Source organism: Phascolarctos cinereus, unplaced genomic scaffold, assembly GCF_003287225.1.
Source record: "Phascolarctos cinereus isolate Bilbo 61053 unplaced genomic scaffold, phaCin_HiC Scaffold_7;HRSCAF=346, whole genome shotgun sequence".
Lineage (NCBI taxonomy): Eukaryota > Metazoa > Chordata > Mammalia > Diprotodontia > Phascolarctidae > Phascolarctos > Phascolarctos cinereus.
In genome coordinates this window covers 85,545,550-85,568,038 of record NW_027556180.1, presented here as the reverse complement: position 1 = coordinate 85,568,038, position 22,489 = coordinate 85,545,550, and the positions used below count along the sequence as shown (strand labels likewise).

The following is a 22,489-nucleotide window of genomic DNA, read 5'->3' as shown; positions in this document are numbered from 1 at the left end:
GTCTGTTACTCTCATTATTCAGGCTTGACTTTCACCTATTTCCTTTAGTCCACCCTTTCATCCTTAACAGTGTGTGTCATGGCTTAACCTTAGAGGGTGTGCAACCAACCGTTTGGGGCCAGATGGGTCACATTCTCTCCTTTCCTCCATAGCTAAGTTGGCCTCACATAAATTGACCACTCCCTCACTCTGCACGGAGCCACCCCAACCCCAAACTCCCTTTCAGTGGCCCTTCAGCATGGTAATAAGCTACTAGACTCCAGTATCAAAAGGGCTGTGGTTTATCACTCCTCTCTGCTCACCACCGTGTAACTGCCATTAGCCCCAGCTTTCACCAGTGCTTCTGCTTTCTAAACTAGTAGCCAGTGAGTAACCCACCCACCTACCCCCCTCCCCAAAGTCCTCTTTTCCATACATATTTTTACACACCCGGTTCATTTTTCAGCGGGGGAATGTGTAATTTAGAGGCACGGATAAGTTTGATGTGTATGACACGTTCAGTCGATTCAGTCATATCTTCCTGAGTTGAAATGTGACTTCATATACTTTCTACCTGTGTGACCCTGAGCAAATCACTAACCCTGTTTTCCTCAGTTTCCTCAAATGTAAAATGAACTGGAGAAGGCCTCCAGTATTTTTAACCAAGAAAACCCAGGTCATGAAGTATCTGAAATGACTGAACAATAACAAAGACATCCATGAAATAATGATTCCTATTAATAGAGTTTAGAAAATTAAATTATTATGAGATGTCTACGATCCCATTATGAGGAAAGCTGCAGTGTTTTGAAAATCAGAAATCAGTGCAAAAGACAAAAACTGTAAGCTTTTATTAAATATTTTCCTTATTCTAAAATTGTGAGAGCCTAATACAGAGTTTTGAGTAAAAGGGTTTACTTTACTATTATTTCATTTAATTGGACCTTTTTTTCCAAGGACATAGATTTTCCATGACATTGAAGCTTCCTGTGAGGACCATTGCTTTGCTTTTAGTAGTTTAAAGTAAATATTTTGCTTGATTTTAGGTTTTTTAAACTTCTAGATTTTTTGCCTTTTTTTTTTCCTTCCTGAAAAGCCTCCACAGCTTTGGTAGAAGGTAAACTGAGTAAGAATTTAAAGAAAGTCCTGAAGAAGATAGCTGCAAAAGAAGCCCATGAGCAGCTGGCTGTAGCTGATGCCAAACTGGGGGGTGTCATAAAGGTAAGAGGGGAGAGAATCACTGTCACTACTTGATTTCTTTACCTCATCCCACCCTCCAAAATTAAAAGTCATTCCCTATAGCAAGTGAGTATAGTCAAACTGAACAAATCCCTGCACATTGGCTGTGTCTAAAATGTTTCTCATTCTGCCCTTGTTGTCTGTCTCCTCTCTTCCAAAAAGATGAGAAACATGATTCTCTATTTGTCCACTGCAGTCATCATTGGTCATTGATGCAAGTTATTCCTTCTTTCACAGTTGTTTCCTTTACCTTATTGTAGTTCCTCTTGAGTTCACAGAAGTCTTTCCAAGTTTCTCTGAATCTCTTTTTTAATTTCTTATGGTAAAATAATCCATTGAATTTATATTCAGATTGTTCAGTTATTCCTCAGTTTTGTTCCTCTACCACCTGACAGAGCTCATTACACTGAGTACTTTTTATAATTTCTCTAGCGTAGGTTCCAAAAGTTAGCTATGCCACTCCCTGGAGAGCACTGGAATAATCCAGGGGGCAGTAGTAGCCTCGGGTGCAATTGGGGGGTATTGAATAAAAATAAGGGGGTGGTGGAAGCATATGAAGAGAAGAGAAGAAAATTTTGGAAAATCATTCTGTACATTTTTATTTGGTTGTGTAACAGTTAAAGTCATAGAGATTACATTATTTTTCGAAATAAACGTAGAAAATGCAAGTTATAACTGATCAATGGTCAAGTGTGCTGACAGATCTTAACAAGCAGATGTTGGCAGGCAAGCATGTTGTGCGTTGTCGGGAAGTCTAGCATGCGTCAGCAGGAATCTATGCTTGCAGTGACTTCTTTACAATATGATACTGTGTGATAACACGTCACAATATTGCATCATCAAACTTTCAGTGCAGGAAAAAGCCCCACAAATTTACAATAAATTATTAAATTTAAGATGCATTGTTTTTTTAAAAAATTTTTAGTTTTTTTTAATGACAGATTAAAAAAAAACTTAAAGGGTTAAAGAAAGTAGATTTCTGGGGGGCACTGAGTAAATTCATTTATTTGTTTGTTTATTCATTTATTTATTTAGGGAAGGGGGCAATAGGCCACATAAGTTTGGGAACCTCTGCTGTAGAGTTTCAGGATAGTTGTTTATATGATTTTGTTCTGACAATCCAGGTTTATAAATGTTGGTTTGTCTTGTCCTTCACATTCATTGTAAAATACAGGTTTACCTCTTTCTTAATTATAAATTATTGTGAAAATGGGGAAAGTTGTATATACTTCTTACTTATAGAAAATACAGATACTTTCATAACTCACTGTAAAACACTTAGCCTAAATATAAGTGAGCTTTATATATTCCCCCTCACCCCAAAAAATAAATGGCAAATCAAACCCTTTTCACTTTGCTTACCATATAAAAGCCAACCATTGTTGGTCTATAAAATGGCTTTAGATGATTCTTCAATCCCTCACTGAAGGGAGTGAAGCTCAAAAATGGCAAGCATTCCCCAGATTTTAGTGGTAGCTTTAAAATAGTAAAGTATCAACTTAATAAGACAAAGAATAAAGTAATATGGAATAGCTTAGTGATGGTGGGGAAAGTACCACACCTGGGCTCAGAAGTCATGGGTTGGAATCTTGGTTTTTGCGGCTTGCTACCTGTGTAACCTTAGCTGGATTATTTAAGCTTTGTGGGCCTCAATTTCCTCATCTGAAAAATGAGAAGCTTGGTCCAGATGACCTCTGAAATTACTTCCAGCTCAAAATAAATGATTTTATTAGGCCCATTAGCATACTCTACATTTTATTTGTTTGTTTGTTTTTTGTTTTTGCTAGGCAGTGGGGTTAAGTGACTTGCCCAGGGTCACACAGCTAGTAAGTGTTATGTGTCTGAGGCTGCATTTGAACTCAGGTCCTCCTGACTCTAGGGCCAGTGCTGTATCCACTGCGCCACCTAGCTGCCCCAGTACCCATTATATTTCACATTATGTCTACAACCAGAATTATTTTTGTGTGGATTAATTAAAGATAGATTTAGAGAACACACAGAACTCTAATTTTGCTTTCTGAATTAGTCACTTTTATTCATGTTCACCCTTTAGGGATAATATTCTCTCCCAATGAACACATGGATTATCTTTATATACAGTCTGAGATAATGTTTTTATTTCCCATTTTCAGCATTCCATGTCTGTGTGTTTGTGTTTCTTTACCCACAGGCTTAATGTCCAAGGTCAGAACTGTAGGTGGCATACTTGCCCCTGATAATCATGTAACAGACAAGCTGTCTTGAGGCAGTTATGCCACCTGGTGGTTGGCTCATAGAACTAATGACAAATAGACATAAAATTTAATAGGAAAGAATTAGATGGAGAGTGGGTGCCCTTTGATTGTAGAGTGGTTAAACTATTTGTAGTACATGAATGAAATATAATGTAATTGCACTGTAAGAAATGATAGAATCAAAGAATTCAGAAAAAACCTGGGAGGACATTAAAAGAACCAGTACAGCATGAAAGGGCATTTAAGTGCCAACTATGCTCTAGGTATTGCTCTAAGGGCTAGCGAAACAAATGCGGAAAGCAAGACACAGCCTGCATTCTAATAGAGACTGACAAACCTAGGGAGTGGTGGTCAGGGGAGTTAGAAGGATGATGAGCTGATTCCTAGGTCAGTCAATTTGACATTTCCTGAGAAGAGAAATGGAAAGTTCCTATTAAAAAGCAGTAGATCTCAGTGCAAAGTCTGCTTTATTAGCATTTGTCTCTTCCTTTCTTTGCTCATTTTTAATTAATGGTCTCTTGGGAGGATTTGTTCTGCAAAAATGGTTTTTAAAGAGGTATAGTGGTTTGCAGATAAACTCCTGAGTAACCAAGGGTATTGGAAAACTTCCTGTACTTTTGTTTGTGGGTTTAAGAACCAGTTAGCACTGCTAGCCCCTAACTTGATGCTGTTCGAAAGGATCAGAAGTTGGGCGAGTACCACTGTCCCTAGAGTTTTGGCATGTGACCACACCCAGATAGAAGAACCTGACTTTGTGACTCTCACAGAGTAGACAGTTTCCTATTTGCTTCAGCAACTGTCTGTAGGTGGCTGTGGGGGTATGCTTACTATGGATTTACCTAATCATAATCAGTTTGAAGATACCATTCTACTGACAAAGAGGTACATCTTCGCTGAGCTTGGTGTATTTCATTGAGTCCTGGTTATGTGACCTTGCCATAATGGACTCAGCATCCCACAGGACTGGACAGAACAGAACACACACTTTCCACAAAGCTGTGCACCCCACATCTACAATACTCCTGAGCCCAGGAGTTCTAAAGAAAACATAGTTAGGGCCACCACATATACAAGCAGGGGAAAGAGTATAGGAAACAAACAGAGACTGTAGACCAGTCTTGAGCTGAAGATTTGGGAACTCTGGATCCAGGAAGTCGGCTCCTTGTGGCACAGAGCACGAACTTAAGATCTGATGTGAAGTAAAGTTCCTGACAGCTGGTGCTGTTCCATTTTGGTGTTATTGTTAGGGACCTTTGGCTAAATCTCAACTTATACAGCAGGGATAAAAAATAAAAACAAGCCAGATGTGGAGAGATTATCTTTCTGCTCCTCTCGGCATCTTGCCTCCTCACTTCCCAAGTCTCAGAAACTAGGCCCTTCAGTTCACATTTCTAAGATGGCTGATGGGTGGGACACATCCACTGTAACCCTTCCAGTCAGAACCATAACTAGGCTGCCCCGCTGGCAGGGTATCACACGAAGAAAGTATTAGCCTCTCACAAAATGAAGTAAAAACATAAATACCTCTTGGATCCTGAGACTCTTATTGTTTTTTGATTTTGGTTTTGGTTTTTTGGTGAGGCAATTGGGGTTAAGTGACTTGTGTGTCTGAGGTCAGATTTGAACTCAGGTCCTCACTGTGTCCACTGCGCCACCTAGCTGTCCCCCTTGAGACTCTTTTTGACACCATTTTGAATTGGCCAGATGAGATTCACATGAATAAGATTCTGGGAGTTTTAATGGACTCCAGCACAACAAATTGTTCTTGGCCCTAGAAGGCAGAACTAGGGGCAGCCTATGACAGTGGCCACAATAATGTAAAGGAAAACAATGGTGAAAGATACAAAAATTCCAGTCAATGCAGTAACCAATCTTCAGAGGAATTAATGGTGAAGAATGCTGTCAAGTGGTAGACACCTATTAATGTGGAAGAAGGAGGTAAGAATAGAGTACCTACTATGTGGCAGGCACTGCTAAGCAGTTTTACAAATATCGCCTTATTTAATCCTCACAGCAACCTTGCAAGGTAGATACTATTATCCTCATTTCACAGTTGGGGAAACTTAAAAGTAACTAAACTGAAACTTAACAAAGTTGGGTTAAGTGACTTGCCCAGTGTTACACAGCTAGCAGTGTCTGAAGCCTGATTCCATCTCATGTCTAATTGAGTCCTGGCCTTCCTGAATGCAGAAGTTTTTTTATATTTTCAAATAAAAATAGGTAGACTTAGTAGTACCTATATAAAGAAAAAGTAACAATTTGCCAATGAAATTAAGCATATAGTAGAAACATTTATTTGGAGACCTCAAGTACTTAGAATACAGATTATAAATGATTAAAAACCCTGAGCATTGACACATGGCCTGTGTATTCTTATTTTGCCTACTAGTCCTGCAAGCTTGATTTGTTGCTTTCTGGGCCCATAGTAATAGAAATAGAAGAGCTACTAGAGACAGAGAAACAGCAACAAGAAGTGACAGCTGACAGGAAGGAAACAGAAAAACTAAAATGCATACACAAGACCTGAAAATGAAGGAGTGGATTTAGTTACAGGGGCAACCACTCCTACATGTTAAAGGTAGTCCCTAAGGATATTATTGTAGTCTGACACTGTATAGTAGTTATGATGTTGACTTGTCAAGAAAAGGTTAAACTATGTCCAGTATGCTCCAAGACAGTAGCCATAGAAGTACCTATGAAGTTCATGCATGTGCATCTTACGTATCTTGGGTAGATGCTACAAATGGATGAGCTTGGTTCGAGAATTCAGCAGGAAAATGCAGAGTTCGTTAAGCCTCTGCCCCAAGGATGTACAGACACCAAGGACCAAACAGGCAGGCCAGGCCTACGTGTTAAGAGTGGTTTTTACATTTTTAAATACACAGAACTTTATTTTAAAATATAAAAACAGTTCTTAGCTTCCTGGCTTTAAGGAAAAATGCTGGAGGCCAACACATTTGCTGTAGTTTACCTGCCCCAACTGTACTCAAAACAAAGGCCCATATTTTGAGGGAGGTGAAGTGTTGCCCTGTGGCTGTAAGTTATGATGGCATATTTTAGGCTCCAAAAAAATTAAGTTAAAGATTATCCATAGGGCATTGGAGAAGTACATAGTTGATACCAGCATTCTACAATATATTTCAAATGAAATTATGAAGAAGCATGATAAAGGATATCAAGGAAATGTACGAGTAAAAAGAAATGGCTCATACGTAGCTAGAGTGAGTTAATCAGTGGGTAACCTGTGTGCTCCATTGATATCCCTGGGAATTTAGAAGAACTCAAGGCTTTCCAGCAAGTTGTACAAACTCAAACCCTTTTGAAAACTTAGGGTAAAGACATGGATAAGTGTAGATGGGTTTAATGATGTGTATCAATGAGGAAAAATCCATATCAATTAGGTCGTAGATCTAATACAGAGTACCCCAAAAGTCTTATTGAAGTGTAAGCTTAACACTCGGATGTTTTCTCATTTCCAAAGCCCTGAAAAAATACATTTTAGAAAAAAATTTTATCTAAAACTGAGTAAGTTGTGCCTATAGAAATAAACTTCATTTATTGGGGAAATTGAATTAAGTAAAATACTTCAATATCCGATTTTTTTTAAAAAATGAAATGTTTCTGTAATGAAGCAAGCAGCATCCATAAAATCCACCAAAATTTCCATCTACTTGTTTCAATTAAACTTGATGTGTTGTTCCATTATTAATAACATTTAATTTACAGTTTCTCGCTGCATATACATTTGAACTACGTTGGAGTTAATTTGACTTGTGGTTAGCATAAGAACCTAACAAACAACCATTATTAAACATTCTTAATGTAAAAATGAATTCCAGCTGACTTTAAAAAGAAGTTTTCAACAGCTCGTTTACAAATCGGCAGCTAAGTGATGTGGTGGATGGAGTGCTGGACTTGGAGTCAAGAAGACGCTCATCTTTGTGAGTTCAAATCTGGCCTCAGACACTTGACAGTTGTGTGACCCTGGGCAAGTCACTTAACCCTATTTGCCTCCATTTCCTTATCTGTAAAATGTGCTGGAGAAGGAAATAGGAAACCACTCCAGTCTCTTTGCCAAGAAAACCCCGAAGGGGTCACAGAGGGTTAGACATGACTGAAAAATAACTGAACAACAAGCTGATCTGCCTACATATAATGATGAATAATCATTCGGTAAACATTTATTAACTACCAATATGCATCAGACTCTGTATAGCCTTGTATATTTCTGTGCATATTGGTGTGCACCAGTGATGAGGATTATTTACCAGTGATCTCTTTGTGTGCTATGAAATAGTATTGAAAAATTTGCCATATTGTATGATTAATTTTTCATGATTTTCTTCCTGTAGGACAAACTGAACCTCAGTTGTATCCATAGTCCTACTATAACTGAACTAATGAGAGGAATCCGCTCGCAGATAGAAGGATTAATCACCGGCCTTCCATCTCGGGAAATGGCCGCTATGTGTCTAGGATTGGCGCACAGGTGAGTTTTGTTTGTTCTTAGGCATCCCGTAACGCCAATAACTGCTTTATAATGTAATTCCTAATCTAAAGACTAATGTGCCCCCCCTTTAAAAAAATACAAACCATGAATTGTGTATGTATTAGGTAAACGGGCATTTGGTTTTCCTTTGCTATTCCTGCCTCTGAATCTCACTCAGAGTCTTTCTTTCACTTAATCTTTATTTTCTCCTTTATTGGCTCATATCCCTGCTAAAGAGTGACAAACTATTAAGAATTGAGAGCAATTTTTAATGTAGTCCAATCTTTTACCCCAGGAGAAATTTCTCCTCAACATCTGTAACAGGTAGTTAGCCAACTTAAGTTGCTCTTTTGTCCTTCCTCAGTTTACTTTGTATCGTATTTTACGGTGTAGATGTTGAATGTCTGCAGCAGAATGCAGATTCCTTAAGTGCAGGGAATATTTTGTTCTTTATCTTTGCATTTGCTACTTACACATAGTAATGAATGAATCTTTGTTGAATTGAGTTCAGATTTGTATATTTGATTACTGATTAGAAGCCTAAGTTACCTATTAAATGGATCCTTAAGCACTATAATTCTGTCATTATCAAATTGATTTTTTAATGTATATTTCATAGAAATGCTGTATGTACATATTAGTATCATTTTTGCCTGCCTTGGTAATAGAAACAGCACATTTTTAAAACACCTCGTTACTGACACTGTGAGTGGGTCTCAGTAAAAAATGCAAAAGGTGGCAGAATATAGCACGAACTATGGGCATACTTTCTCTTGTCTTATAGGTGTTGTTTTATATTAATAAATCCTGGCAATAGGATTACAAGGAAATGCTTTTTCTGGAGAATAATTACTTCATTGGTTTTCACAGCCTCTCTCGGTACAAGCTGAAATTTAGTGCTGATAAAGTGGATACCATGATTGTTCAGGCAATCTGTAAGTAAAGTATTTATGCAGAGCTTTTTTTCTTGGTTACTCTATTCCATGCAATGTGATAATAGTGGAAAGAGCTCGTGTATGGAGGCCATGAAATCTGGTTTCTATTCCTGGCTCTGCCACAGATTAGATTTGTGATCTTGACAAGTTAATAGACCTCAGCTCCCTCATGTATGAAATGAGGGGATTATACTCTAGTGTTCCAGATACAAATGTTTAATTCACTTCTTTTACTTAGAATGTTCTGTAATAGGTCATTTTCATAATATTTTTTGATTGGCTTTTTTAATTTCCCATATTTTGTTGTCAGTGATGGAATTTTGTTGAATGAAAACCAATGATTTGACATTCGTCACTACCACTGAGACAACAGGGAAAATAACAATATGTTGGCCCTCTGCTTGTTTTTTGGGTTCTTTGTTGTTGGTTTGTGGTTTTTTTGTTTGGTTGGTTTTGGTAGGCAGTGGGGTTAAGTGATTTGCCCAGCATCACACGGCTAGTAAATGTTATATGTCTGAGGTGGATTTGAACTCGGGTCCTCCTGAGTACAGGGCCAGTGCTCTATCCACTGCACCACCTAGCTGCACTTGCCCTCTGCTTGTCAAAGAGAAGACGTATCCTCTTAGGAGTTTTTGGTTGTATTGTGATGCGCCAGAGAATAGTACAGTGTTCCATTCTCTTTCTGAGTATACAAGGAGACTTGTATTTTTAGTTGGGAGGTTTTAATCTGTTTTGAAAAAGTTCTAAGACTTCAATTTTGCTTTTCCTAGCAATTTGTTTGCAGCTTGTTTTTGCTTAAGTTACAGTAATGTGGGCTTATATAATTTCATAGTGCCAATAATGCTAATGTGAACACGTTTTCTTTAGAAAATAAGGAAGAAAGGATGAAAGTAATGCTTGGATAAAGAACTTGAAGAGGGGAAATAAAAATATAGCTGTTTCAGTAATAAAAAAAGAACTTATTTGATCTTACATTTCATACATACTTCATCCTGATTTATAAAAGCTATGGTTCAGCAAATGTGATATTAGGCTTTTTAAATAGCAATAAAAAGGGGAGAGAATAGAATTAATATACTAGAGTGAGTTTGGCAATATGAGGTACAGGAAAGTTGTTCTACATAGTTAAGATGACACGTGAGAAGTTTCTCAAGCCCACAATAGTAATACTGATGAAGAAGCCAAAGAATAGGTCGTTTTCTGGAGGAATTTAATACTTCTTAATGTTAGATACTTGTAAATACTGACTTTGAATAAAAATACCCATTAAAACAAATATTGTTAATATTAAGGTCACTTGACATACAAAAAAATATTTTTATGGTTATTTTGCAATTTTAGTAATACACTATAAACTACTGCTGTTAATATTCTAGAAAATATCTCTACCCACTTTTTTTTAAACCTGACTTAAATTTTTTTCAGCAGTCACCTGCCTTCTCACCCATCTTTTGTGCCTCAGAAGTTAGGATGAGGTTGCCACAAGTAATAAGCAGTGACATGCAAAACAAAATACTTATCTACAGATCCACTTAGTGTGGAGCACAGTCAGGAATGCTTTCAGGGAGAGAGAATTCTTAGCTAGAGTAGATGAAGGAACTTGGATAAGATCTAAGGTTAGAGTCTTTGGTTGATAAACAGATCTACCTAGTTTATCTGTCAAGTGTTTTGGTTTGTTCTTATGAAGTAGATTTTAGTGTTCTGTCGAGGCTGTTTTCTCTGACGATACTGAGAATGGTTTTCTGTGATTGGGAAAGACAAGGCTTTAGCAAAATGAACCAGCCTGAAGATTTCAAGAGTAATTTATAATATTTTAGTGGTTATATTTATACCTTTTAAAAATTGATAGCTTTTGTTTTTATATAACCTTCACTTCCCACTATATCCCTCCCCACTCCAGAAGACCCATTTCTTACAACAAAGAGGGGAAATGGTTTAGCAAAAGTGAATTACCAATTGTCTCCTAGCTCTGCAAACCAATATCATTTAATGGCATCAATATATTTCTTTCTTTTCTTTTTTTAACCTGTTACAGCTTTATTAGATGACCTGGATAAAGAACTGAATAACTACATTATGCGATGTAGAGAATGGTATGGTTGGCATTTCCCTGAATTGGGAAAAATCATTACAGATAACTTAACTTACTGCAAATGTTTGCGGAAAGTTGGTGAGTGAATTATTTGTTACTTATCCTTTTGGGCAGGAAGAGCAGTCATTAAAGTTTAACCATTGATTCCAGTAGTATTCACTGGCGTTTAAAAATCTGTGATATTTCTAAATGTCATGTTGGAGGGGGGGCTGGGAATTACTCTGACTTGGGCTTTGATTTGGGGATCATTTTAATGAACTGTGATTTTATCATCACTCCTCCACAACAAAGCATGTCTGTTGATTCATGTGCTCAGTTTGCAATTTACAGAGGCCTTCAAATTGTTTAATAAGGAAGCAAGGGGAGGGTTGTTTATGATACATGGAAGTTACTTGTTTGAGTTTGACTCTTTGTATGGTTTCATGGTGCATTAATGTGTTACAATAGAATATCCTGGCACCACTTGGCTGACTGCAACACATTCTGAGCTTTTATCTCTTGGAAGTTTACAGGTCTGCTTTTGCCAAAACAAACGGTTCTCTTTTGCTTACTGTGTGCCATCTTATACTCAGAGAGAAAGTTTTGCCCTTGTTACCTAGAATGTATGTTTTTAAAATAAATACAAAACTAAAAAATCTCAAGTATATCTGAAGCTACATTTTAAGAGGGAAAACCACAGAACCACATTTGTTCACTGATTTCTTGTTTTGTACTGTCATGTGGATCATTCTCCATTTTTATGTTTAACCTTTTTGATGTAATATTGTTTGCTCATTGATTCACCAGTCACTGATTTTTATCTTCCCTTCCCCCAGGAGACAGGCAGAACTTTGCTGCTTCAGATCTTTCTGAAATTTTGTCAGAGGAAGTTGAAGCTGAAGTGAAAGCAGCTGCAGAGATTTCTATGGGAACTGAAGTTTCTGAGGAAGACATAAACAATATCTTACACCTCTGTAACCAGGTAAAGCAGTTCTAGTGAGTGCTCAGCCAGGAAGTTATCAGTCACAACAATGATGGCAGTGATGATTTTATATTGATTCTCACCTGATATATAAATATGAGGGTTTACAGTCACTACCTCATCTGATGCCATCTTACATTGCATGTTTGGAAAATAACGTAATTATGAAAAGGCCTGTATACTTCTAATGATTTGTTGGGAGTATCACCAGGGAAATTTCAAATTCCTCTCCTAACAAATTTTTTATATAAGCTGTTACCATTTTTCCCCTTTGTGGTCTCCAAAGGATGTCCAGAGAATGATCAAAAGGCAAATTAGAGGGAGAGAGAGAAGAAAAAGTAAGGGAATCGTGTACCCCATGATCTAGATAATCAGTGTTAGAATAGTGGAGTGATTGGGATTGGGAGGTGGGGGGCAGGGAGAGCACTATAGAACTGTGGGGAAAGTTCTGGATTCTGAGCCAGAACTTTTAAATCCCAGGTCTTGTACTGTATGACTTTGTGGCGAAAATCACATAACCTCTCTTGGTTACTAATTCTTCTGTAAAAAGATCGTGGTCTTACGACACTCCTCTGAATAACAGTTCTTTGGTTATACATTATACAATAATCATTTCCCTCGAGGATCTATATAGCGGTCTTAATTTAGAAGAAAATATTGTTCCTGAAGTAGAAAGTTTAATTTGAGAGAGTTAATACCAAACAACTTGGTAACAATATAATAGGAAGCTGACTATATGAGTGCTTTAAAGATCTGGATTTAGCTTAGCTTTAGTTAATAGATTTCAAATCCAGGATGCTTACATTAGGTCCAAACTTCCCAAATCACAAAGGTATTTCACAATTAAACCTAAATTGTTTCCCCTTTCTTCTCTGCCACTTGCTTGGACTTTTCTTATCCTACCAATATTGGGCCTACTTGCCACTTGATGTATGACCACCCTGGGTCGTATTAGTTCTGTGTCTTGTTTGTATGCCTCAGACCAGGGAATATTTTTGTTTCTCTTTTTTCTTTTTGTCCAGGCCTTGTGATTTTATTGGTTTGAAGAATTTTTTGGATGAAATATCATATCGGTATTGAAGACTAAGTGTATTCCAGTTTACAGAACACTGATAGGTCACACAGCTGGTACATGGCAGAGGCAGGGCCAGAATCCAAGGCCAGTTGTATGCTTCATTGCTTGTCTCTTCTTCAAGGAGGAGTTGTTGAATATGTGTAACATTTTACAAAGCAAGAGAAATAGGGCAAACTTCTCTATAAAATACTGACCTTTGGGACTAAAGCAGATGTATATGCATACATACATAATAAACTTATATGTATGTAGATATTACTTCATTATGGATGTATATCTGTAATATATACCATGACTAGTTAGATTTTAAATTTAAGGCTAGAGACTGTCTATTCCCAGACACCATTCCTTTTGTAATCTCTGTTTTTAATCTTTAGCTCTACTGGAATAGTTTGTTAGAACACATTTAACCTTTTTTTTCTTTTTTATGTACACTTTTTTGTACTAGGTGATTGAGATCTCAGAGTATCGAAACCAACTGTACGAGTATCTCCAAAACAGGATGATGGCTATAGCCCCCAATGTGACAGTCATGGTCGGTGAGCTAGTTGGAGCTAGGCTTATCTCTCATGCAGGTAAGTCATTGTCATTTGAATTTTTTATGGCTTTAGCCATAAGCATCCAGGAGCTTTCTTAAGAGCTCTAACTTACAGTGAGATGCAAGAAAAGCTACTGAACAGTTTAAAATAAAACTTAAGTCCTATGGCTATTTGAGACTGAGGGCTGAAGTGATCAATGAGGATCTTAATTGGTTTGCCTGACTACGTTTCAGTAATGGGGGCAACTCTAGTCACTACCTCTTCTGAGACACTTCTGACCCTTTGTTAGATTGGATTAGAAGCTTGTGACATGATTCCTACTTTGGTTGTTGAATGGCCCTGGGAGGTAGACTTGAACCTGGCATTAACACTAACCACCTGGTAAAATTAAAAATATAATGTTCATCTTGGCATCCATTGGCATTAAATTATTGGAATACAAAAGGACTTCACTGTTAGCCAGTGATTACCTATGCCATTCCCACAACATCAAACTCAAGTATGGTGGTATAGTGAGGTCCCAGTGTAGTAACTAAAAGGGGATAATTAGTATTCCTTTTTTTAATTAGCCTCCCTCTTTTATTTATTTATTTATTTTCAAATTGCAGCTTTTCTCCTCGCCCCAAGACAGTGCAATCTCATATAGGCTCTATATATACATTCATATTAAGCCTATTTTCACATTAGTCATGTTGTAAAGAATTAAAACCAGTGGGAGAAACCACAAGAAAGAAGAAACAAAAAAGAGAGAGAGAGGAAATAATATGCTTAGATCTGCATTCAGACTCCATAATGCTTTTTCTGGATGCGCATAGCATTTTCCGTCATGAGTCTTTTGGAGTTGTCTTATTTCTTGCATCACTGAGAAGAGATAAGTTTATCAGAGTTAGTCGTCGCACGATATGGCCCTTACTGTGTACAGTGTTCTGTCCTGGTTCTGCTCTCTTCACTCAGCATCAGTTCATATAAGGTTTTTCTGAAGTCTGCCTGCTCATGATTTGTTATAGCACAGTCCTATTCCATTACATTCGTATACCACAACTCGGTCAGCTGTTCCCCGTTTGATGGGCATCCCCTCAATTTCCAATTCATTGCCACCACAAAACGAGCTGCTATAAATATTTTTGTGCATGCAGGTCCTTTTCTCCTTTGTATGATCTCTTTAGGATACAGACGTAGAAGTGGTATTGCTGGGTCAAAGTGTATGCACAGTTTTACAGCCTTTTGGGCATAGTTCCAAATTGCTCTCCAGAATGGTTGCATCAGTTCACAACTCCGCTATTTTCCTGTGTTGTCATGGTAGCCAGTCTAATAGGTGTTATATGGCACCTCAGAGTTGTTTTGATTTACATTTCTCTAATCAATAGTGATTTAGAACAGTTTTTCATATGACTATAGATAACTGTTACCATTAGTTAAAATTGTTCATTCAAACACATTCTTTTTCTCTTCCTCTTGTTTTTGTATAAGCTAAACTTAATGCTGCTAGTAAATGATTTGGTATTTTACGTCTTATTTTTAAACAACCGTGATACAAAATATTTATATGGCCTTCAGTGATTTGACCATTCACACTTTAGCTCAAGATTTCACACAATTTGCATGTTTAACTCTATTTACAATTTGTAACCTTCTTCTATCCTAGGTTCCCTTTTGAATTTGGCAAAGCATGCAGCTTCCACTGTGCAGATACTAGGAGCTGAGAAGGCCCTCTTTAGAGCCTTGAAGACGAGACGGGATACCCCTAAATATGGCCTAATTTATCATGCTTCCCTTGTGGGCCAAAGCACCCCCAAAAACAAAGGAAAAGTGAGTTGCTATTTGTTGCTCAGATATCTCGTTTCTCAAGAAGAAAAATTCACGTGAATTTCTTTCCTTCCAAGAAATTTCTCGCTCCATGTGTTTGCCATCATATAACAAGCATCTTTATCTCAGCTGTCGCCTCCTTTTCAGTGTAAGTGGAGAGGAGATAGGAACTTTTTACAAGATGAGAGATATATGTTAGGAGAGTTTCTGAGGGGATAAAAACTCAAATATAATTAGCTATTTTTTCTTGACCAGTAGTAGGTGAAGACACCTTATTGTGAAAGAGCTTGTAAGGCACCATTTTGTTATGCTGAATCCAGTGCTTTTTTTTCAGAATCAGCAGATAATAAAGGGGATCTTTGATTCTCTGCATCTTTTAGTTAATCATGGACTAGTAGAGATGTGGTCATCACTTGTGAAAGTCTTTGTTTCCTAATATTCTAATTCAGGAAGTCTTTGATCCATATATGGGTGACTCGTGCACATTTGGTATAGATAGAAGAGAAGGCATATGTGTCCATAGTGTCTTTGTTTTAGTATTACTGAGGTCCACAATGCCTATGTAGTTGATGCAGTTGGATCAGTCTCTTTTCTCTCTCTTTCACTCTTTAGTAACATTTCTACAGTATCTCTTCCTGGGTGCACATAAGGATAACATCAGGATAGTAGGAAAAAGTGTGACATCTGCATGGTGCTAATCATTTAAATTAGAGTAATGAAGGAATTTGCCAGGGGAGGAGTGAGTAGACTGCCAGGTTGGTGCACAAGAAAGAGTACTAGACAAGGAGTTTGGGGCAAGAGTTTAAATCCTGACTCCAACACTGTCTGTAATCTTAGGCACAAAGTGGTTGGGGAATGGAGGATGCTTTGTAAACCTTAAAGTTCCATAGGAATCTGGGTGAATTTTAGAGGATGAGTTGGAGAAAGGTGTAGGGCAGAGACAGACTGTTGAGGCAGAAACAAAAAGGGTCAAGCAAAGGGAGCAGTCAGAGAGGTAGACTAGCCAGGAGAATCTGATTCAGTGATAAGAGGTTTAGAGAAGGCAAAAAAAATGAGACAGGGGGGAAAAAAAGCCAATGTTTTCAGTGACCTTTAAGAAAGTAGTTTCAGTAGAATGGAGTCAAATCAATTTCGGGGATTGGGAAGAGTGGTTGATGGGAAAGGAGGGACGTGGATATAGGCATATTTTTTACAATTGATTATAGTATGAAGAGGAGTAGAAATATGGGATGTTAGCTAGAGGTTCTAAGAGGATCAAGGGAAGGCTGTTTTAGGATTAAAGAAAACTTAGGAAATTTGTGGGCAAAGGAGGAATGAGGTATAGAAAGTTGGTGTGTGTATAGAGCACTCATTGGTGGTTATAGAACAGATTTGTAGTGGTGGAATCCACAGGGTTATGACTTTTCTCCCAGTGATGCTTAATCTCAGCAGAAGTAGAGAAAATAGATATGGAGATGCTGACTAGTAAGGATCTTCACAAGGCAAGAGCAGTGGAAGGATGGGGAAGAGAGCAAGGGTTGCTGGGACAGTCTTAACTAGTTTAACACTCAAGGGGGTAGAGTAGGCCCATAGGGTCCATGTTGAGGAAAGGGCGCTAAAGGTTGTATTAGGGTGGAGAGTGTGACAGACGCTGAAGTTTTAAAAGTTCTGGATCTTTGTAATTGTGAGAGATAATAGAGCCGTCCATTGGGAGAATGGAGTAAAGTGGGAAAAGACGGCTGAATAACTATGTCATCAGACTACTACTATAAGCAGATTCAAAAACGAGTATTCAAGCCCCTGCTGGGTAATGTCAGAACATGGGTTAGACTAGTTGTTAGTCACAGAGGTTTGAGAAATGACAAGAAGAATGGTGGAGAGGGCAAAGTAACTATTCTCTTGGTGTGTCAAATGAATGTCCTTATCGTCTGTATCTCTTCCAGATTTCTCGAATGTTGGCAGCCAAGACTGCTTTGGCTATCCGTTATGATGCTTTTGGAGAGGATTCTAGTGCTGAGATGGGAATTGAGAACAGAGCCAAATTAGAAGCTCGGCTGAGGCATTTGGAAGAGAGAGGGGTAAGAGCTATGTTCTTGCTAACATTTGAACAACAAAATAGGAAGATTTCCAGGAGGAGAGGGTAATTTGCAGTTTTAGTACATTTTAATTAAAAACAGAATTAAAGCTCTAAAAATAGGGCAAAGAGCAAAATAGTATTTTTGTGAATTTTAAATTGCTTGTACTTGTACAGATCACTCTGCTTCTTTCCTGTGCTTTACTAAAGCTTGTTACTAGTTCACAATTTTAAGAAGTGAGTGGTATTTTTTATGTTTAGCGTGCTCAATCATGTTGTTCTTTGTGTATGTGTTTAAATAGTAAGAAACCGGGAGCAGTTTACCAACTGGAGTCATCCTGGCATTCTGCTCTGGGTCTAGAAGAGTTTCTTCTTTACTATATTATGTCTAATAAAACCAAGTACATGGTATAGTGAAGAGTACCTGACAGAGTCAGGAACTCGTGGCTTCAAATTCTCTTTGACATTTGCTAACAAGTGACTCCAGCAGAAGATGGGTGGGGAGAGTATTTATTAAGTGCCTACTTTGTGTTGTGCCCAGCACTTTGCTAAGCACTTTACAGCTATTATATCACAAACCTGAGAGGTGCTATTATTATCCCCATTTTACATCTAAGGAAACTGAGGCAGTCAGGGGTTACCTGAGTTACCCAGGGTCACATAGCTAGTAAGTATCTGGGGCCAGATTTGACCTCTGGTCTTCATGACTCCAGGCCCCCGGTACCCTATTTACTGAACTACCTTGTTGCCATAGAGAAATAACCTTTCTGAGTTTTACTTTCCTCATCTGTAGAATGGGGGTGATAATACCTCTGCTACCTACCACACATGGTTATTGCAAGTTGTAAATGCACTAATGTCTATTAATTGCTTTGTAAATCATAAAGAAGTCTATAAATGACAGTCATTCAGTGTTTTGAAAAAATTAACCTAGTTTTCCTGCGTCCCTTGTGGACTTTTTTTGTGTGATTGGACACATCTGGACTATAGAGTATGTATGTTCAGAGATAATATGGATGAGTGAAATTGTAAGAAACTGAATGGATAGTTTGATTGTGGGTGACTGTTCTTTTGCTTTTCAGATAAGAAAAATCAGTGGCACAGGAAAGGCATTAGCAAAAACAGAAAAGTATCTCCATAAAAGGTAGGTAGGCAGGTGCTCATCGTGTCTGGGGAGGGCTCAGCTGTACCTCACTGAAAGCTTACCTGTCACAAGGCACATCTGCTTCTTGTCAGTCTGGAAGGAAATCTTAAGATGATTTATGCCATTGTGGCTCCTAAATGGGGGAACATTGATTCAGCTAGCTCACCACTATTCAAGTGTTAGATTTGCTTGAAAGGTTCTTTTTAGTATTTAACTCATATACCTCCCAAAATATTTCAGATGCAAGTCATATCACACTGTAATGTTAAAACCTGCATTATGCCACCTTTTACAGAATTCTAAAAATCTTCCAGTTAAAAAGATTCAAATATCTGTAGAGCTTGATGGTATTACTTGACTCTCTTTCAGTGAAATAAAAACTTATGATCCGTCTGGTGACTCAACTCTTCCAACATTGTCTAAGAAACGCAAGTTTCAAGAAGCATCAGAAGAACAAGATGATGAACCGAAGGTTGAAGTGAAAGCAAAAAAAGCCAAGATTGTCGAAGTTAAAGGTTGTTTTGAACTTCCTCTTTTGTCTAATCTGTACTTGAGTGTCTTTGTTAGTTACCGATTGATGATCTTGGAGAGGTATTTGGTTTTGAAAAGACTAATAGGCATTTCCTCTGGACATTTCAAAGAGTGTTACGTCTTTGAGGGCTGATGGTGTTAAACTAGCAAATAGGTCATCTTTTAAAATATCTTTGCTAATATTAGGAAGGGAGGGGAACCTTCTGGTCATCTCCTAACTATATCTCCATATTTAGAAAAGAACAATTGATCCTCAGCCATAATGAAGGTGTCATTAAATATTTATATATGGTTGCTTTTATGTTCGGATCACTTCTCACTATTGGTAAAATTAAATTGCCAGGGTTGAGATGGTTTCCATTTGTTATTTATTGTTAATACTACTTCTAGTCCATGTTCCCTTTGAAGTATAAAGTTAATTTTAGTCACTGTCTTCTCTGAAATTCTGTCTAAGCGTGTCAGTTTTAAAAAAAAGCCTCACATTCCCACATCAGTGAAGTCTCCAATATACAACATACTAGTCATTTACAGATGAAGGAATGAAGAGGTAAGCAAGTACATGGGTGAAACTAATATGAAGGCTGAATGTCAGACTCCAGATTTTGAATACTAAACTTGGGCAGTTCGTAATCCTTGATGCTTTTTTGAGCCATTTACACAGCCTGTAGCACCAGGAAAGAAATATGAAGGCCGAGTAGAAGGGGAGAGAACAGGTTAAGTTATCAGAAAGTTAAGTTTGGTGAGATAATACCAATTTAGACATGTTCAACATTGGGATTGGATCACCTTGCAGCATAGTAAGGGCTCACTACAGATTTTCAAGAAGGAGGTAGATATCTTGTCTATTAATGCTGTTGTAAAGCAGATTTCAGTGAGAGGAACAGATTGGACTGGAATCACATGACACATCTGTGCTTCGTTTGATGCTTTATGTAGGAAAATTTAGTATGCTGTTGATAAATTACTGTTGGTTTTTTGTTTGTTTTGTTTTACTATTTGAGCCAGTTGCGAGGAAATAAAAGCATTTAAGCATCTCTCTTCTGGGATTTAGAAACTTGTATAAGTACAGAAGCAAAACCATAAAACCCCATTTTCTCTGCTAGGGAAGGAAATGACTGAGCATCATTCTTTGTGGTAGTTACTATGCCTGTGAAATACTAATTAGTACCCATATCTCAGTTCTTGGAATACAGGATTTGGTCTGTTACTACCAGAACCTTAGTGCATAACAAGACAAAGTGTGTTGAAATTCCTGATGTCCTTCAGGGAATCAGCTAAGTTAAAAAAATACAAGACTTCGTTATAATCCAGGGAACTTAAATAAAATTGTAGTGTTCTAGGCTTGGTTCAGTTGATGAGATCTAGGTGCTTGTGATGTCAGGGTTTAAAGTTAGGACCGTATAAAGCCTATCCAATTTTTAATGGAGAAGCTCTGAGAGTCATAAACTATCCCTTATCTTAGACCACTGTCTTTAAGTGTGTGCCCCAGAGGGGTGAGAGTGGATCTTCAATCCATCACCAGCACTGAAAACAGAGTCCTATTGAGTGCTGTGAGCACAAAAAGCTCATCTTCATTACTATCTCTCACAAGGCCTTAAGAGCTGCTTCATGTTGCTCTCTGTAAAATGAAAAAAGTTGATGGTTTGTTTAGGTCTCTGATACTTCTAGCATCCTAGGGTTCACATGGAAAAAGTAAAGCAATGTCCTTTGGAAATAGATGCTCTTTTTTTGGTTGCAAGGAGCCTTAAGGCATTGAGGTCCACTGTGACAGGAAGAATTCTGACAGTCTTCAAACCATCACTTCATCTCTCGTGGCCTCATTGAAAAGAGAAAGTTGAACTACATGATCTCTTAAGTTTCCTAAATCCAGTATTCCGTATTTTTTCATTCTTTACAGAGGAAGAAGAAGAAGTAGAAATTGATTCTGCAAAGAAGAAAAAGAAAAAGGATAAAAAGGAAAAAAAGAAGAAAATAAAAGAAGAAACTCCTTCAGAAGAAGAGCCATCCACTAGTATAGTCATTGAAGTACGATTCAAGTTTAATTACTGCATTTTTTGTGGTTGTGGGAACAAGTCTATATTTAAATCATTATACAGTGGTACCATAAGCAGCCACTTAAGAAATATTAATCTTTTTGATGAGTAGGCAAAATCATTTACAACTTGATTTCCTCATGGTACTTATATTTGCAAAATTCCATTACTTTGTGTCTGATGATTTTACTGAGAGTTTGGAATAGAATCAGGGTTGGTTTGTATAACCAGTGAGCTAAGAGTGGCTTTTACATTTTTTAATGCAATAAATTATTTAAAAATGTGAAAACCATTCTTAGCTCAGGGGCCATACAAAAGGAGGTGGTCGGGCAAATTTTGAGCTGTAGTTTGCCAACTCCCTGAAATATGAGAGAAGAAGGGGAGGTTTTTGGTTGAGAGAGCTTGCGGTGTCAGGTTTTCAGATTTTAATAAAGATCTTAAAAGGTTCATTTATGTGGATTTTTTTTAGTTGTTGCTAGCATAAATTGGTACCGGTTTTCAGAGCTCATTAAAAAATTCTCTATCCTGTTTTCATTCTTTTCAGAGCCAGAAAAAAAGAAGAAAAAGAAAAAAAAGAAAGAAACTGTGGACGTGTGACGTGGAACAGCTTAAAGGTTTTGATAACTTGAATAGATTCTCCTTCCAATTCAGCTTGGCGCATGCCATAGATGGTCTTTGAAATATCAGGACAAGAGGACAAAACGTATCTTCTATGGCTTTCAGTCTTGAACCGGACACTTAATTTTTGACATTTTCTCTCATTAAAAAAAAAAATCCCCTTCCAATTCCTAGAGTCTTTGATATACAAGTAAAGATATTTTCTTTGTATCATGAGTCACTTGTATGTTTTCATACCTCCAGCATTGGAATCATCGGTCACTGGCCTAATTTCATAATAGCATAGCATTTTAGAGTCATTTGGTCCAATTCCCCTTGTTTTGCAGATGAGAACATTAAGGCTCAGAGTGTCAGGGCTTATAGCCTGGAGCCCAGTCCTTTTCTAATAGTCCATGATGCTCTTTGATCCTTGGCATTTACTTTTTTGTTACTTTGAAGGTTAATTTGCTCTTTGTTCGGCTGCCCTCTCTGTGCCATTCAGGGTGGTATGGTTGTTAAGGATAAAGGTGAGAGCAGTCACATCAAAGGGAAGGTAAGAAAAGGCTAGAAAAAATTGTTCCAGGTGTTTCCAACACCCTCTGCAGCTTCTCCAACGTAACTGCTCCTCAGTATCCTTTGCTAGATCCCCATCATGCCTGCCAGCTGTTTGTATCCCAAGGCCCTGGGCAGGACCCTCTTCTCTTTTGACTATACGCTCTTTGGGTGATTTCATTGTCTCCAAAGCAGGTGACTCACATGAGCTCTGCTATTCCAACACCAGC

At 37.8% G+C, this 22,489-nt stretch overlaps 1 protein-coding gene and 3 non-coding genes across 4 annotated transcripts in view; all 4 read left to right on the top strand.

Annotated features, from left to right (window-relative positions):
- NOP58 (NOP58 ribonucleoprotein) overlaps nucleotides 1–21,938 on the top strand; it is a 28,433-nt gene extending 6,495 nt beyond the window's left edge. Inside the window, exons 4-14 of the mRNA XM_078147557.1 lie at nucleotides 1,076–1,200; nucleotides 7,805–7,941; nucleotides 8,812–8,876; nucleotides 10,912–11,046; nucleotides 11,784–11,929; nucleotides 13,453–13,579; nucleotides 15,189–15,352; nucleotides 17,272–17,406; nucleotides 18,485–18,546; nucleotides 18,916–19,061; nucleotides 20,975–21,938. Of these exons, the coding sequence (XP_078003683.1) occupies nucleotides 1,076–1,200; nucleotides 7,805–7,941; nucleotides 8,812–8,876; nucleotides 10,912–11,046; nucleotides 11,784–11,929; nucleotides 13,453–13,579; nucleotides 15,189–15,352; nucleotides 17,272–17,406; nucleotides 18,485–18,546; nucleotides 18,916–19,061; nucleotides 20,975–21,222 (1,490 nt within the window). The 3' untranslated portion in view covers nucleotides 21,223–21,938. The remainder of the gene's footprint in view (nucleotides 1–1,075; nucleotides 1,201–7,804; nucleotides 7,942–8,811; nucleotides 8,877–10,911; nucleotides 11,047–11,783; nucleotides 11,930–13,452; nucleotides 13,580–15,188; nucleotides 15,353–17,271; nucleotides 17,407–18,484; nucleotides 18,547–18,915; nucleotides 19,062–20,974) is intronic.
- Nucleotides 9,173–9,253, top strand: LOC144454946 (small nucleolar RNA SNORD70). Its single transcript, XR_013483491.1, has one exon. It is a non-coding gene; the product is annotated as a small nucleolar RNA SNORD70 (small nucleolar RNA).
- On the top strand, nucleotides 11,980–12,063 carry LOC144454898 (small nucleolar RNA SNORD11B). The gene has a single exon (XR_013483449.1). It is a non-coding gene; the product is annotated as a small nucleolar RNA SNORD11B (small nucleolar RNA).
- Nucleotides 13,733–13,815, top strand: LOC144454897 (small nucleolar RNA SNORD11). The gene has a single exon (XR_013483448.1). It is a non-coding gene; the product is annotated as a small nucleolar RNA SNORD11 (small nucleolar RNA).
- Nucleotides 21,939–22,489: the final 551 nt, after the last annotated feature.